The 12,406-nt window shown below is 41.0% G+C and overlaps 1 protein-coding gene across 2 annotated transcripts; it reads right to left on the bottom strand.

Moving 5' to 3' along the window:
• Positions 1-8,317: 8,317 nt before the first annotated feature.
• LOC129354623 (nuclear factor 7, brain-like) lies at positions 8,318-10,743 on the bottom strand. 2 transcript variants are annotated; one of them, XM_055024068.1, is made up of 3 exons: positions 10,189-10,743; positions 9,170-10,102; positions 8,318-8,918 (listed from the first exon to the last, which is right to left on the bottom strand). In XM_055024068.1, the coding sequence occupies exons 2-3, from the start codon at positions 10,083-10,085 to the stop codon at positions 8,914-8,916; spliced, it is 921 nt and encodes a 306-aa protein (XP_054880043.1). In that variant the 5' UTR covers positions 10,086-10,102; positions 10,189-10,743; the 3' UTR covers positions 8,318-8,913. The 2 variants fall into 2 exon arrangements, with proteins under 2 accessions (XP_054880043.1, XP_054880042.1); XM_055024067.1 differs by having other exon boundaries at positions 8,318-10,102.
• Between the last annotated feature and the right edge of the window lie 1,663 nt (positions 10,744-12,406).

Below are 12,406 nucleotides of genomic sequence, written 5' to 3'. Positions count from 1 at the left end.
CGGAATACTTTCCATATTTAACTGTTTTTTTATTATTATTTTAAGTGACAGGCAAAGTCAGTGTATACTTTAGGCTAATAAAGTATGCCTTTTTAGGTGCCTTAATAATCTTTTACTATTTTTGTTAAAATGGCAAAGAATAAAAAAAATCCTTATAGTGGAACTTGGTGTAATGTTGTTGAACAAAGTAACTAATATAGTCATGCCAAACTATCAAACATTGACACTTTAGTGACATCAGTGCTACAACAAAAACGATACTTGTCCTTAACACTAAGTATAGCAGGTATCTTCAGTTTGACATCGCTCCGAATATAATCTGCTGTTTTCAGGGGGTGTTTTTTAACTAAAACACGGAGACTGTCTTTACCCAACCCAATTTCAGATGTGTTGTGAGATACTATTGTAAGACTGTAATGTTAGATAAATCTGTGTTACCAGAAACTGAGAGGTCGTGGGTGGAGAAAAAGCAGGACAATGAGCGGGAATAGCTTAGCGATCCAGATTTTTATTCAACCATCTTGCCAGAACCCAAAAAAACCAAAAAAAAAAAAACCCGAGAACCTCCGGAGGAGGGGCCAGCCAGAAAACAACATAGTTACAGCAGTTTGGGTTCCTGCCCACTGGGGGCGCACTAAAAGAACTATACAGAGATAAAACGAGTTCGAGTAAGAGTATGTTCATGTTGTTAGTGGAATGCTCGTGCTAATAAAGCAAGCCCGACTTTTCAACTGTTGATGGCTACTCTCGTCTTCCCTCATTTCATGACATGGTGTCAGAACTAAGGACTTAAACGCCTACCGAGAGAGCACAATGGCAAAGTTTGGACCTCCGGAGCCGTTTGATTTTGCCCAGCCTGCGGAGTGGCCGACCTGGCGGCAGAGGTTTTCCCGCTTCAGAGTTGCGTCGAAACTCGACAGGGAGAGGTGAAGTGCAGGTGAATTCGCTCCTGTACTCTATGGGGAGAGATGCCGAACCTATTTACGGCTCTTTCGTGTTTCCCGCCGCTACGGAGGATATGCTACATCCAGAGTATGACTTCGCCTTAGTGATGCAGAAGTTTGACGAACACTTCGTTCCAAAAAGAAACGTTATCCATGACCGCGCCTGTTTTCACAAAAGGAGCCAGAGGGCCAGCGAGACGGTTGAAGCTTTTGTGCGGAGCTTATATGAGCTGGCGCAGCACTGTGAGTTCGGCGCGGGGAAAGATGAGCAGATCCGGGACCGAATCGTTATTGGAATAATGTATAAGGAGGTTTCTCAAAAACTTCAACTGGAAGCGGATCTGACTCTGGAGAGAGCTATCCAGCTTCCACGTCAGAGTGAACAAGTGAAACAGCCAAGTGCAGAGCGCGTGGAAACTACAGTGAATGAGGTGAGACGGAAACAGTTTAGCAGCACAAAGAGGAGCTATGAGAAACCACGGCAGAAACAAGCACAGAAATACAGCGAGAATAGACTGAACTGTCACAGATGTGATAGGATGCACGACAGAAAGGAAAACTGTCCTGCCCGAAATAAAAGATGCAGAAAGTGTAACAAAATGGGACATTTTGAGGCTGTGTGTAAAACTAAAATGCTAAAACAAGTCAGAGCTGAAGCTGCTACAGATTCAGATGAGGATTCATTTTTATTGGTGAACTGTTCCTAAGAGCAACAGCAAAGTCAACTGTCATCGAAGAGTCAGATTCAGATATCGACTGGGACATCGAGCTGCTGATGAATGGTAGCCCAGTGAATTTTAAAATTGACACTGGTGCTGATACCACAGTCATGACAGACGCAACTTTCAACAGTCTACAGCAAAAACCAAAACTGCACAAGTCCAGATCAACTGTGTACAGTCCAGGGGGAAATGTCAGATGTGTGGGTTCGTTCCTCGCTACCACCACACAATGGTCAGACATACCAGTACTGGATTACAGTTATCAAAGGACAGTTTGTCAGTAACCTATTAGGCAGAGCAGTGGCAAAGCAAATGAAACTGGTCAAACGAGTCAATGCCATCAGTGGTGACTATTTGTTATCCGGTGATGTGTTCGGGGAAATAAGTCTACTGAACTGTGTGCCGGTTAAAATTGAGCTGACAGAAGAGGCAATTCCATACAGCGTCAATACACCACGCCGAGTCCCTTTTCCCCTCCTTCCAAAGGTGGAGAAAGAACTAAAGCGGATGCTGAATCTTGGGATCATTGAGGAGGTCACCGAACCAACAGATTGGTGTGCCCCAATGGTGCCTGCTCCAAAACGCAACAAGGATGAAGTCAGGGTGTGTGTAGATCTAAAACGATTAAACAAAAGCGTCAAGCGGGAACGCTATATTTTACCTACATTAGATGACATAACACCTAAACTGGCTGGAGCCAAGATTTTCTCCACTCTGGATGCTTCTAGTGGTTTTTGGCAAATTCCATTAGACCCCAGCTGCCAAAGACTGACCACATTCATTACTCCGATGGGCCGGTTTTGCTTCAAACGCTTACCATTCGGGATTACATCTGCTCCTGAGATTTTCCAGCAACTGATGACTAATCTACTTAAGAACCTGGAAGGAACGGTTGTCGTGATGGACGATATTCTGGTTTATGGATCTACTAAGGAGCAACATGACCGCCGACTCAGTGCAGTTTTGCAGACGATTAAGGCGGTCTTAAGTTGAACAGGTCCAAGTGTCACTTTGGGAAAACTGAACTGCAGTTCTTCGGACACATCATTAGTGCTGATGGTGTAAAGCCTGACGAGAGCAAGGTGGATGCTATCAAAGATGCCTCGTCCAACAAATGTGGAGCAGCTGAGACAGGTGCTTGGGCTGGTGAACTATGTTGGGAAGTTCCTGCCAGGTCTGTCCACAGTGCTGTATCCACTGACTAATCTGCTTAAGAAAGAGACTGTATGGGTTTGGGACGAACCCCAGGAACGAGCGTTCAACAAGGCCAAACAATGCTCGTAGGTGCACCAGCCCTTTGCTACTACGATGCCAACAACAAACTGACAGTGGTCAGCGCTGATGCCAGCAGTTATGGCCTCGGTGCTGCTCTGTTACAAGACTATGAAGGGGAATTGCGTCCTGTTGCCTTTTGCTCACGCACACTTACTGATGCAGAGAAGAGGTATTCATAGATTTAAAAGGAGTGTCTGGCATCGGTCTGGGCTTGTGAACGCTTTGCTAGCTACATCCAAGGGATGGGCCATGTCCGGTTACAAACTGATCATAAACCATTGATCAACTCTTATGATCTTGACAAATCGCCACTAAGATGCCAGAGACTACTTATGCGTCTTATGGGGTTCAATGTCACTGCTGATCATGTCCCGGGTAAACAGCTTGTTGTCGCTGACACACTCTCCAGACATCCATTGAAAGACAGTTATGTTCCGGACACTGAAACACAAGTAAAGGCATATGTTAACGCTATGGTGGCTAGCCAATCAGGTCACCAAAGCTGGAGGAAATCTGCCAGCTACACAAAAGGATGCTGAGCTTCAAAAAGTGGTCATGTTTATCAGAAAAGGGTGGCCCCGCAATATGGCAGGAGCTCACCAACGCATGGATACTATGCAGTCAGAGGTCACCTATCGGAGTTGGATGGGCTGGTTCTTTATCACGACCGCATCGTAGTTCCAACAGCACTCCGAGCCGGTGTTTTAGACCAACTACATGAAGGCCATCAGGGCCTCACCAAGTGTCGGGAGCGAGCTAAGTTGACTGTGTGGTGGCCGAAGATTGGTGCACAGATCACTAACAAAGTGAAGTTCTGTGATTTTTGCAGAGAGCACAAACCTACACAGAGACATGAACCACTGATGACAACATCCCTGCCTAGTGGTCCCTGGCAGAGAATTGCAGTTGACCTGTTTGTGCTCGAGGGTAAGACATATCTTGTTGCTGTTGATTATTTTTCAAGAGACATTGAAATTAATTCCCTCACCACCGCTTCCAGCACTCAAGTTATCATAAGCTCAAACACATGTTTGTGAGATGGGGCATCCCATTGGTACTTGTCAGTGACAATGGGACACAGTTTACCTCATCAGAGTTCCAAGAGTTCAAGGAGAAATATGGGTTCACTCACATAACCTCAAGTCCCATTCCCCACAATCTAATGGAGCTGCAGAAAGGGCCGTTCAGACTGCTAAGTATATCCTTAAACAGCCTGACCCCTGCTTAGCCCTCATGAGTTACCGCTCCACACCAGTTGCAGCAACAGGTTGTAGTCCAGCGCAACTTATGACTGGACACAGATCCGCACCACTGTTCCTGTCCTGGAAAAAACATTGATGCCAAGCGCAGTCTACTCAGACCTAGTCTACATGAAGGATCCAAGGCCAAAGATTCTTACAGATTCTTCTACAACCGCAGACACTCAGCTCGCCCTCTTTCTGACCTTCTCCCGGGTCAACACGTGAGAGTGAAACTGGATGGGGAAAAAGGGTGGACAACGCCTGCCAAAGTTATTAGTAAGTCCAAGGAGCCGAGATCATTGACAGCTAAAGATTAAGCTAACCTGAGTAATTAATTGTATTAGAGATGTACCATTTAAGTATCATTTAAAACATTAAGCTAACTTGCAGATGTTTACGATCTTCCAATGTTTAACTTTAAAAGAAGGGAGACGTTGTGAGATACTATTGTTTTCTATAGTTACAGCAGTTTGGGTTTCTGCCCACTGGGGGCGCACTAAAACTATACAGAGATAAAACGAGTTCGAGTAAGAGTATGTTCATGTTGTTAGTGGAATGCTCGTGCTAATAAAGCAAGCCCGACTCTTCAACTGTTGATGGCTCTCTCGTCTTCCCTCATTTCATGACAAGATGTATGATAGATGTATTATTGAACGGCATTAGCTCCAAGTTCACACTCCAGACCAGATGATGACGGTATTTCACACTTTCATTTTATTTTAAAGCGCCATAAAAGAAGAAAAGCCACGTAGTCAGAGAAGATGACAAACCACCTGTTTTTTGTTTTTGTTCTGTAATCCCTCTGCTTGATGTCTGACTAATTTTATTTATTTAACTTTTTTATTTTATTTTATTTTATTTTAGTTATATGTGTGCCTTAAGCCTGTAAAAGTTGACTTTTCCAAGTATGTATATGCCATGTGATTTTGTATAATTGTTAAGTAATTAATAAAAAAAAAAAAGATGACAAACCCTGTTCAAATTCGCCATTTTTACTCATATAATATTGCCTTAAAAATAGAGAGGGCCTAGATAATAGCTAGTAATTTTGATAAATTCGAGCTGTGATGTCCTAGTCCGAGTTAGACAACAACACAACTGGACAACAATCGATGGAAATGAAATGTGGATCACGTAAAGAGCCCGAAGGGAGGAAGGCTGCTAACGTGTTGCTAGCTGGTGGTAAGTTTGCTTCAAAATGTTAATTATCTTTGTTTAATTATAAACAGTGCAGTACACGTATAAACAAATACGTTGATTTCAGAAATAATTATTTTATCAATTTTATTGTGACTTTTATGATTATTATCCATACAGTTATAACTGCATGGAGGATTCGTTTGTTGCGACTTAATATAGTTTTCTTCATAAACTTAACCTGGTTTTAATTAAGCTCACTAACCCAAAGAAACTTTGATATTGTGAGGCTGTTATTATAAGTCGTTCATCATTGTTTGTATTTTCAACATATTTTTTCAGTCTAAGCAAATTATGATGAAAGAGGAAGCCAGAGATCACATGTTAGAAAACCTAAAGCCTTTCGTGTCCCAGAAGAGGCTCCAGCAGATCACCAACCAGCTCTGAGGATGAAGCTCCACATCGTCTTCATGGTGGCTTTTTTTTTCTGAGCAGCTTGCCACGGTTTTAACAGCAGAAACTGGTGTGTGACTAGCACTGAGTGCTTAATAAATATAATTTAATTTGAAAATAATTGGACAGAATTTATTCTTTTTGTTAATCTACCATTCTGTTCCATACATGTTATTCATTGTGAGCTTTCAGGGGCCTGTGATGGACTGGTGACCTGTCCAGGGTGAACCCCACCTCTCATCTAATGACTCCTGGAGATGGGCATCACCATCCCCCCTCCCCACCCTGCAAGGACCAGAGTGTTCAGATCATGGATGAAAAGCTTTTCAGGTAGTTTGTCTCTCTTAAGTCCACACTTAAAACAGCTTCATTGTTATGGCCAGCATCAACTGATTCTATGACATTGCTGACTATTTTTCTATTTCTAACATAAACAGGTAAAGAAAACACTGAAATATTTTTCACTCCAGGCATCCAGTCCCAATAATCATCAGTTCTGATGATCCCACATACATAGTGAGTCCACAGCATCCTAAAATTGTAAGTCTGACTTTTTTCTTTGCTGTTTTTTATACTCTTTAAAATACAAGTGTATTCTCTGTTTAATTACTCTATTGTTCTTTTTTTTTTTGTAGTTTTTTCTTAAGTGCAGTGATGCAGTAAATGGGAATGTTTTGTCGTTGATTTTCACTGTTCTTATGAAGTAGAAATGTCAGTTTCTCTGGAGTACTACTGGAATACTTTGACATTATATTAAAACAATACTCTTTTCTGGGTGAAACATTTTTCACATTTCCTCTAAAGTGTACCTGTTGTTTTATTGTGCTAATTTTCATAAGCATGTTGTCTGTGAACTCTGAATGTATTGACAATTTGTACAATTCTGTGATAGTATATTGGCATTGTACTCTTGAAAAATGTGGGTCACACTTTATTTGACGGGGTGTGAATAAGATTGACACAATACTGTCATAAACATTATACATAATACCTTCTGGGAACAAACTAACTGGCATGAAGTGCCATTCAGTAATACTTTTAATGAGAAGTTGCTTTGCTCGGCTTGCGGGGCAGGCGGTTGCCACGGCAACGGGTGTGCTTAACGATAAAGAGAGAAAGAGAGTAAAAAGGTGCGAGTGGTTCTGAGTTGATCACCTGTTCAGGTTATTCTACCTTTGTTTTCCTTCGCTGTGGTTCATCACAGCCGCTGGAGTTTCTGAACGTTCAATAAACGACAGACTTGGACTGATGACCTCGTTCATTTGCAGTAAACGTCACAACAAACATCAAATAGGACACATATATTTGATTAAGTTTTAACAAACAAAGGGCTTCTACCACAATAATTATGTCAAATTACATTAATTATATCCCAAATTCAGAAGATTTGCCTTTACCTCTGCAGAGCTCTGGTTCCTCCTATCAGTCTGCAGTTTCGCATATTGACGTCATCAAACTACATTTCAGATCCACCATAACTGACCGACACCTGCTGGTCTCAGGTTTACAACCAGCTTCTGACTGAGAAACCAGTAACCTGCTCCCAGAGTCAGAATCTCACTGAGGAAGAAACTGCATTAGGTTTCCTATCACTTCATCATTTCTGATATAACTGATGGATATTCGTATAGAAAATGAGTCAATAGAGTTTAATTTACAATTTCTGTCTTCGTGTCATGAGGTAGATCTCAGCCGGCTGGTGAGAGAAAAAGTAGATCTTGGTCTCAAAAAGTTTGGCCACCCCTGTCATAGGCATTCATAAAGACTCCTTCAAGTTTATAACACTGTTATGTCTGTCGTATGCACACCCCACCAAATAAAGTGCTACCAAAATGGTAATATATTGAAAGCACAATGTAATTTGTTTCAGAGGTTGCGCTGCCTCTGTAAAGTGTGTTGTAAAGGATCCTTCTGTGTCCTAGTGCCCTGATGTGTTTGCAGTACTGTAGTGTGTATGAAGCATGTAATGTACAAAGTGGCAAAAAAAAGAATAATAAAAACCATGAAGTAACTAAAAATTTACTTCATTAACAATTATAATAAACCAGTAGTGTAATTGTAGCATACTGTAATCATACTATGAATACATAAAATGCGCAATGCCAATATGCTTAAAATACATTCCAAGTATATTTTAAATGTAATTCAATCACAAAAATAGTTCACTCAAAATATACTAATCAAGCACGTTTATATTACATAGAAAGCAATATACTTAACGTATACTAAGTTTAACTTAAGTTGTCCAAAATAAGGACCTTGAAGTACACTTTAAATTGTGCTTTAATACAATTTAAATACTACTAAAGTACACCAAGCACAAAATTAGTTGTTCCAAAATGTCATAATCCTAAGTGAACCTGAAGTATACTCATGATTAGTCTGACTTAAAGTATGCTCAAGTGTGTTCAAATTAACATTCTTAGTATGCAAATTTTTCACCAGGGTTAACCACATAATGCAGCTGGATAGTCTATGTTAATATTATGATTTGATGGGTAAAAATAGTACATGACTGACTTTTTTAATGCTGTCCATCAATCAAATTTTATTTATTTAGCACATTTCAGCAGCAAGGCATTTCAAAGTGTTTTACATCATAAACATAAAAACACAGTCATGCAACATAGAATCAGCAATCAAATATAACAAAAAAACTGTAGCGCAACCTCTGAATAGGATATAGAAATATGCTGCTCAAAAAAATAAAGGGAACACTCAAACAACACAATATAACTCCAAGTACATCAAACTTCTGTGAAATCAAACTGTCCACTTAGAAACTGATTGACAATCAATATCACCTGCTGTTGTGCAAATGGAATAGACAACAGGTGGAAATTATTTTCATATTTATTTCATTCATTCAGATCTAGGATGTGTTATTTGAGTGTTCCCTTTATTTTTCTGAGCAGTGTAGATTGTCGGATCACAATGAACTCTGGTAAATGCGTCCTGAGATGAAAACATATCGCCTCATATCAATATTAATTTCTCAAAACTGAACCAAAACCAAGAAGAACTGAATGAAAACATTAGTCCATCATTATAACTTTCAAAGGATTTGGGACAAAAAGTATTAGCAAGGTGTTTGGTAATCCAATGTCAGGACAGAAAGATGCCAGCAGTGAACTCAGTTCTTCATCCTGTGAAAATTAATGGTACTGTTCAGTCACTAAGATTTTTATTGGTTGGATTTTTGCTTTATTGTGAGTTTCAATGTATGGAAACATCCTGTCAGTGAAGGTGTGTGTGATGGTGTGTATGTATGTGTCAGTATCCAGATTAATGAATGACAGCTTTCCTCTGTCACAGTCCAGAATCACTCTGATCCTCTGGAGTTTCTTCTGGACTAACAAACCTGAAGGAGTTAATGAAGTCTCAACTGAGTATTTACCTTTATAGAACCGTATTAGCAACAATCCAGATCGTATCTTTCCCTTCCTCTGGACAGACTTTGCTATCACTCCAAGTGCCCAGCTATTACTGTCTCCAACATCAACATCCCAGCTGTGGTTCCCTGAGTTAAAACCCTGAGAGCTCAGAACAGACCACCAGTAGTCAAATCTCTCTGGATTATCAGGAAGCTGCTGTTCCCCTCCTACATTCACACCGGTCAGATCTTCAGACAGGAGGAGTTTTGGACCAGCCGTGTTTGGGTCCAGAACCAGAGGAGTGCAGGACACCATGTCCTTTATGTTGCTCCAGATGTTAAAGGCCAGGTTGCCCAGATGTTTGGCCTGGTCTATCAGAGCTCCTGAGGGCAGCTGTGGATCCTCTGGCAGGTTACAGGACTGAATTTTTTCCATTACAGCCTTGTAGTTGTGCAGGAATGAGATGTCTTCAACTTCCAGCTCCTCTTGTATGGCTCTGACTGTGTCTGAAAGAGCTGCTATCTCTCTGCTCAGAGCCTCCATCTTCTCCTCCATCATCCCTCTCTTCTGCTCCTCTTCTGCACTTAGTGCAGCCAGCCTGGCCTCCTCTTCCTCTGCTAGAAACTGATGAAGCTTCTTAAACTGCTCAACAATCTGCCTCTCTGTGTGTCGGGCCTGGACCTTCAGGTGTTCTGCTGTCTCATCAAACTCTTTTTGAACTTTCTTCCTGAGCTCCAGTTTCTTCTTTAAAGGCTCCAGAGATGTTTTCAGATTCTCTCTGTGATACTGAGCAGCTTCATCAATGGGTCTGAATCTGTGGTTGATATGTTTTTCTGAATCTCTGCAGACGAGACAAACTGGCTGCTGATGGTCCAGACAGAAGAGTTTGAGTTTCTCAGAGTGCAGACTGCAGCGATTATCCTCTGGTCTGGAAGCCATTTTGTCTCTGAGTGAAGCTGAAAACACAGAAGGTGCAGTCAGTCATGGCTCCCTCCCTCCTCTACTTACTTCCAAGTGACTGGGTGTTTTTGGTTCAACTCACCTTTAGTGTGAGCAGCTGGAAGCAGCAGAGCTGGAGGCTTCCACTTTTCTCTGGGATTCTCAGGTACTAACAACCACAACCTGATTCCTGCTTCAGGTCAGCTCCAACTGAGGTGTGTTTCATTGCAAGTTCAGTATTCAACCTTTGAGCTGCTATAAAACTCACTGATTAACAGGTTTATTTTGGTGAAGACCTTTTCTACACCAAAAGCTTTCTTTGAGTCCATCTACCATATTTTACCCCTGTCCTGGCATGCTCCTGCATTAATATTTTCCATTAGAGTGACTATGTTCCATCCCCTGCCCTCCGGCCCCTTTCTGAAGGTAGTCTGTAGTCTTCTTCCCCCCGCTTTTACCTCCTACGGTTGTTTTTTTCCACCCCCTTCAGCCCCAGTGAAGGGGAGGGGACGGATAACTATTTCCCGTATTCTCAAGTCCAAAATCTGACAGGCCCAGGTTCTGCTTCCTCAATAGAAGACACGTTAGTGGGATTTAGGAGTCGTCAAAGTATTCTGACCACTGGCCCATAATATCCTGAGATGACATCTGCAGCACATCATCCCTGCTAGGCAGTAGCGATACACTATTCTCACAATACAATACGCAATATTCTGTTAATGATGCAATATATATATCACAATATTCAAAAAACAATACAATTTGATAAATTTTTTTAAATTTCTTGGAAGATTTTAATGGGACAGGATGATTTTCCTGACATTTTGTGACTATTCCATTGAATTATCTGAACTGGTGTAATGAATGTTGTTTTTGTCATACATTAGTTATACATTTGCTTTGATTAAATGTTAATTGTTTGTTTGGTTATGCAGAAAAGGAACCTTTTGTCTTACTCACTTATTTGGATAATGTAATTTATCTATTTCATGTCATTAATTAAATGTAATTTTTAGTTTTATTACATATTATTTTCAATGTACATGTGCAACTGGATAAAAAATGTCATGTGTGATAGCTGTCATTTAATTCATGTGGCTTTGACATAAAACTCAAAATAGGATTTAATGTATTGATAATTGCGGCTAAATAATTGATACTTTCTGAGGGAGAAAGTTATAGAAAAATATCGTAGAATATATGAGTTACACCATAAACGGTGTTGGACTCCTTCTTCAGCCAGACGGAACCGACAACCTTGTGGCTCATATCCCTCCAGTGCAGAGTACATCTACAATGCTCTATAGAGCTTTGGAACGTGATGTCACTGCTCTGGGCGGAGGGATCTGAGCGCCATCTTGTATGGCCATAAATATAACCGAGAAAACGACTGTCACAGATTTTTTGAATGTAAGTTACTTAAAATAATTTAGCGATGGTACAAACTTGCTGAGTTTATTGAGTGTAATGTCAGATCACATAACCGAAACGGTAAAAAGATGGAAAACTGACTGTTGTTTCACAGTTTTCCTGCCTGTAAACGCAAGGGGGCTAAGCTATCGGAGCTAACAAAAAGGAGACGAACGGCCTGGGTATCACTGGTGAGACTTCCTAATATTACGTTCACCAACATCCCAAGATATCTACTAGTTTGCGCCAGACATGGTGAATATCTAAATTCGCCTTGTTGGTGTTGTGTCATAATGTTTTGCTATGATTGTGTCTCTCTGTTCTCATGTTCAGTTATGTTGCGTTCATTTAAGTGGGTCAGCCTTGTTTAGGTCAGACTTATATTTTTATGTAGCATAGTCCGAGTTTTGTTAGTGGACAACAAGGTTATTCCATTATTGTGTAGTAAACTATTTTACTAGTGTTATCAAATTTACAGCATCAGTACTAATGTATGTTCTGGTATCTCCTCTTGAGCGTTGGATGAGCTCAATCCAGACTGGGTTCCAGTGCTGAATCTGGGTCACTGCGAGGGAAACGCCCCAACATCAGACCCACATGCGTCAATTAAAGAGGCGATACAGCGGGGACAAGCGAAGATGGCAAAGGGAGAGGACGCATAGTTAGTTAGCTCTCCAGGGTCGGTTAAAAAAGCCCACAATAAGAATATAACTCGATAGATAAAACTAAGGTATGAGTGGGACGAGCAAGAAAATAAGTCGGAAAAGCAATAAAAAGCAAGACAAAAGCGAAGAGTTGCCTGCAACGGGGAAAAGATCCACACACGAAGCTAGCGAACACCAGGAAGACACAGAGGGGGTAATGGAGGAAAGTGATAGCACGGTGACGCTGCAAAACGGGTTCGCAACCAT

The sequence above is a fragment of the Poeciliopsis prolifica genome, unplaced genomic scaffold (genome assembly GCF_027474105.1).
Source record: "Poeciliopsis prolifica strain line A6 unplaced genomic scaffold, Auburn_PproV2 SCAFFOLD114, whole genome shotgun sequence".
NCBI lineage: Eukaryota > Metazoa > Chordata > Actinopteri > Cyprinodontiformes > Poeciliidae > Poeciliopsis > Poeciliopsis prolifica.
Note: the sequence above shows the minus strand (reverse complement) of the source record. Positions and strands in the feature narration are given on the sequence as shown.

What these genes read in the sequence shown, in the direction of transcription:
- LOC129354623 (XM_055024067.1), bottom strand. Translation starts at nt 10,085, where the DNA reads ATGGCTTCCAGACCAGAGGATAATCGCTGCAGTCTGCACTCTGAGAAA.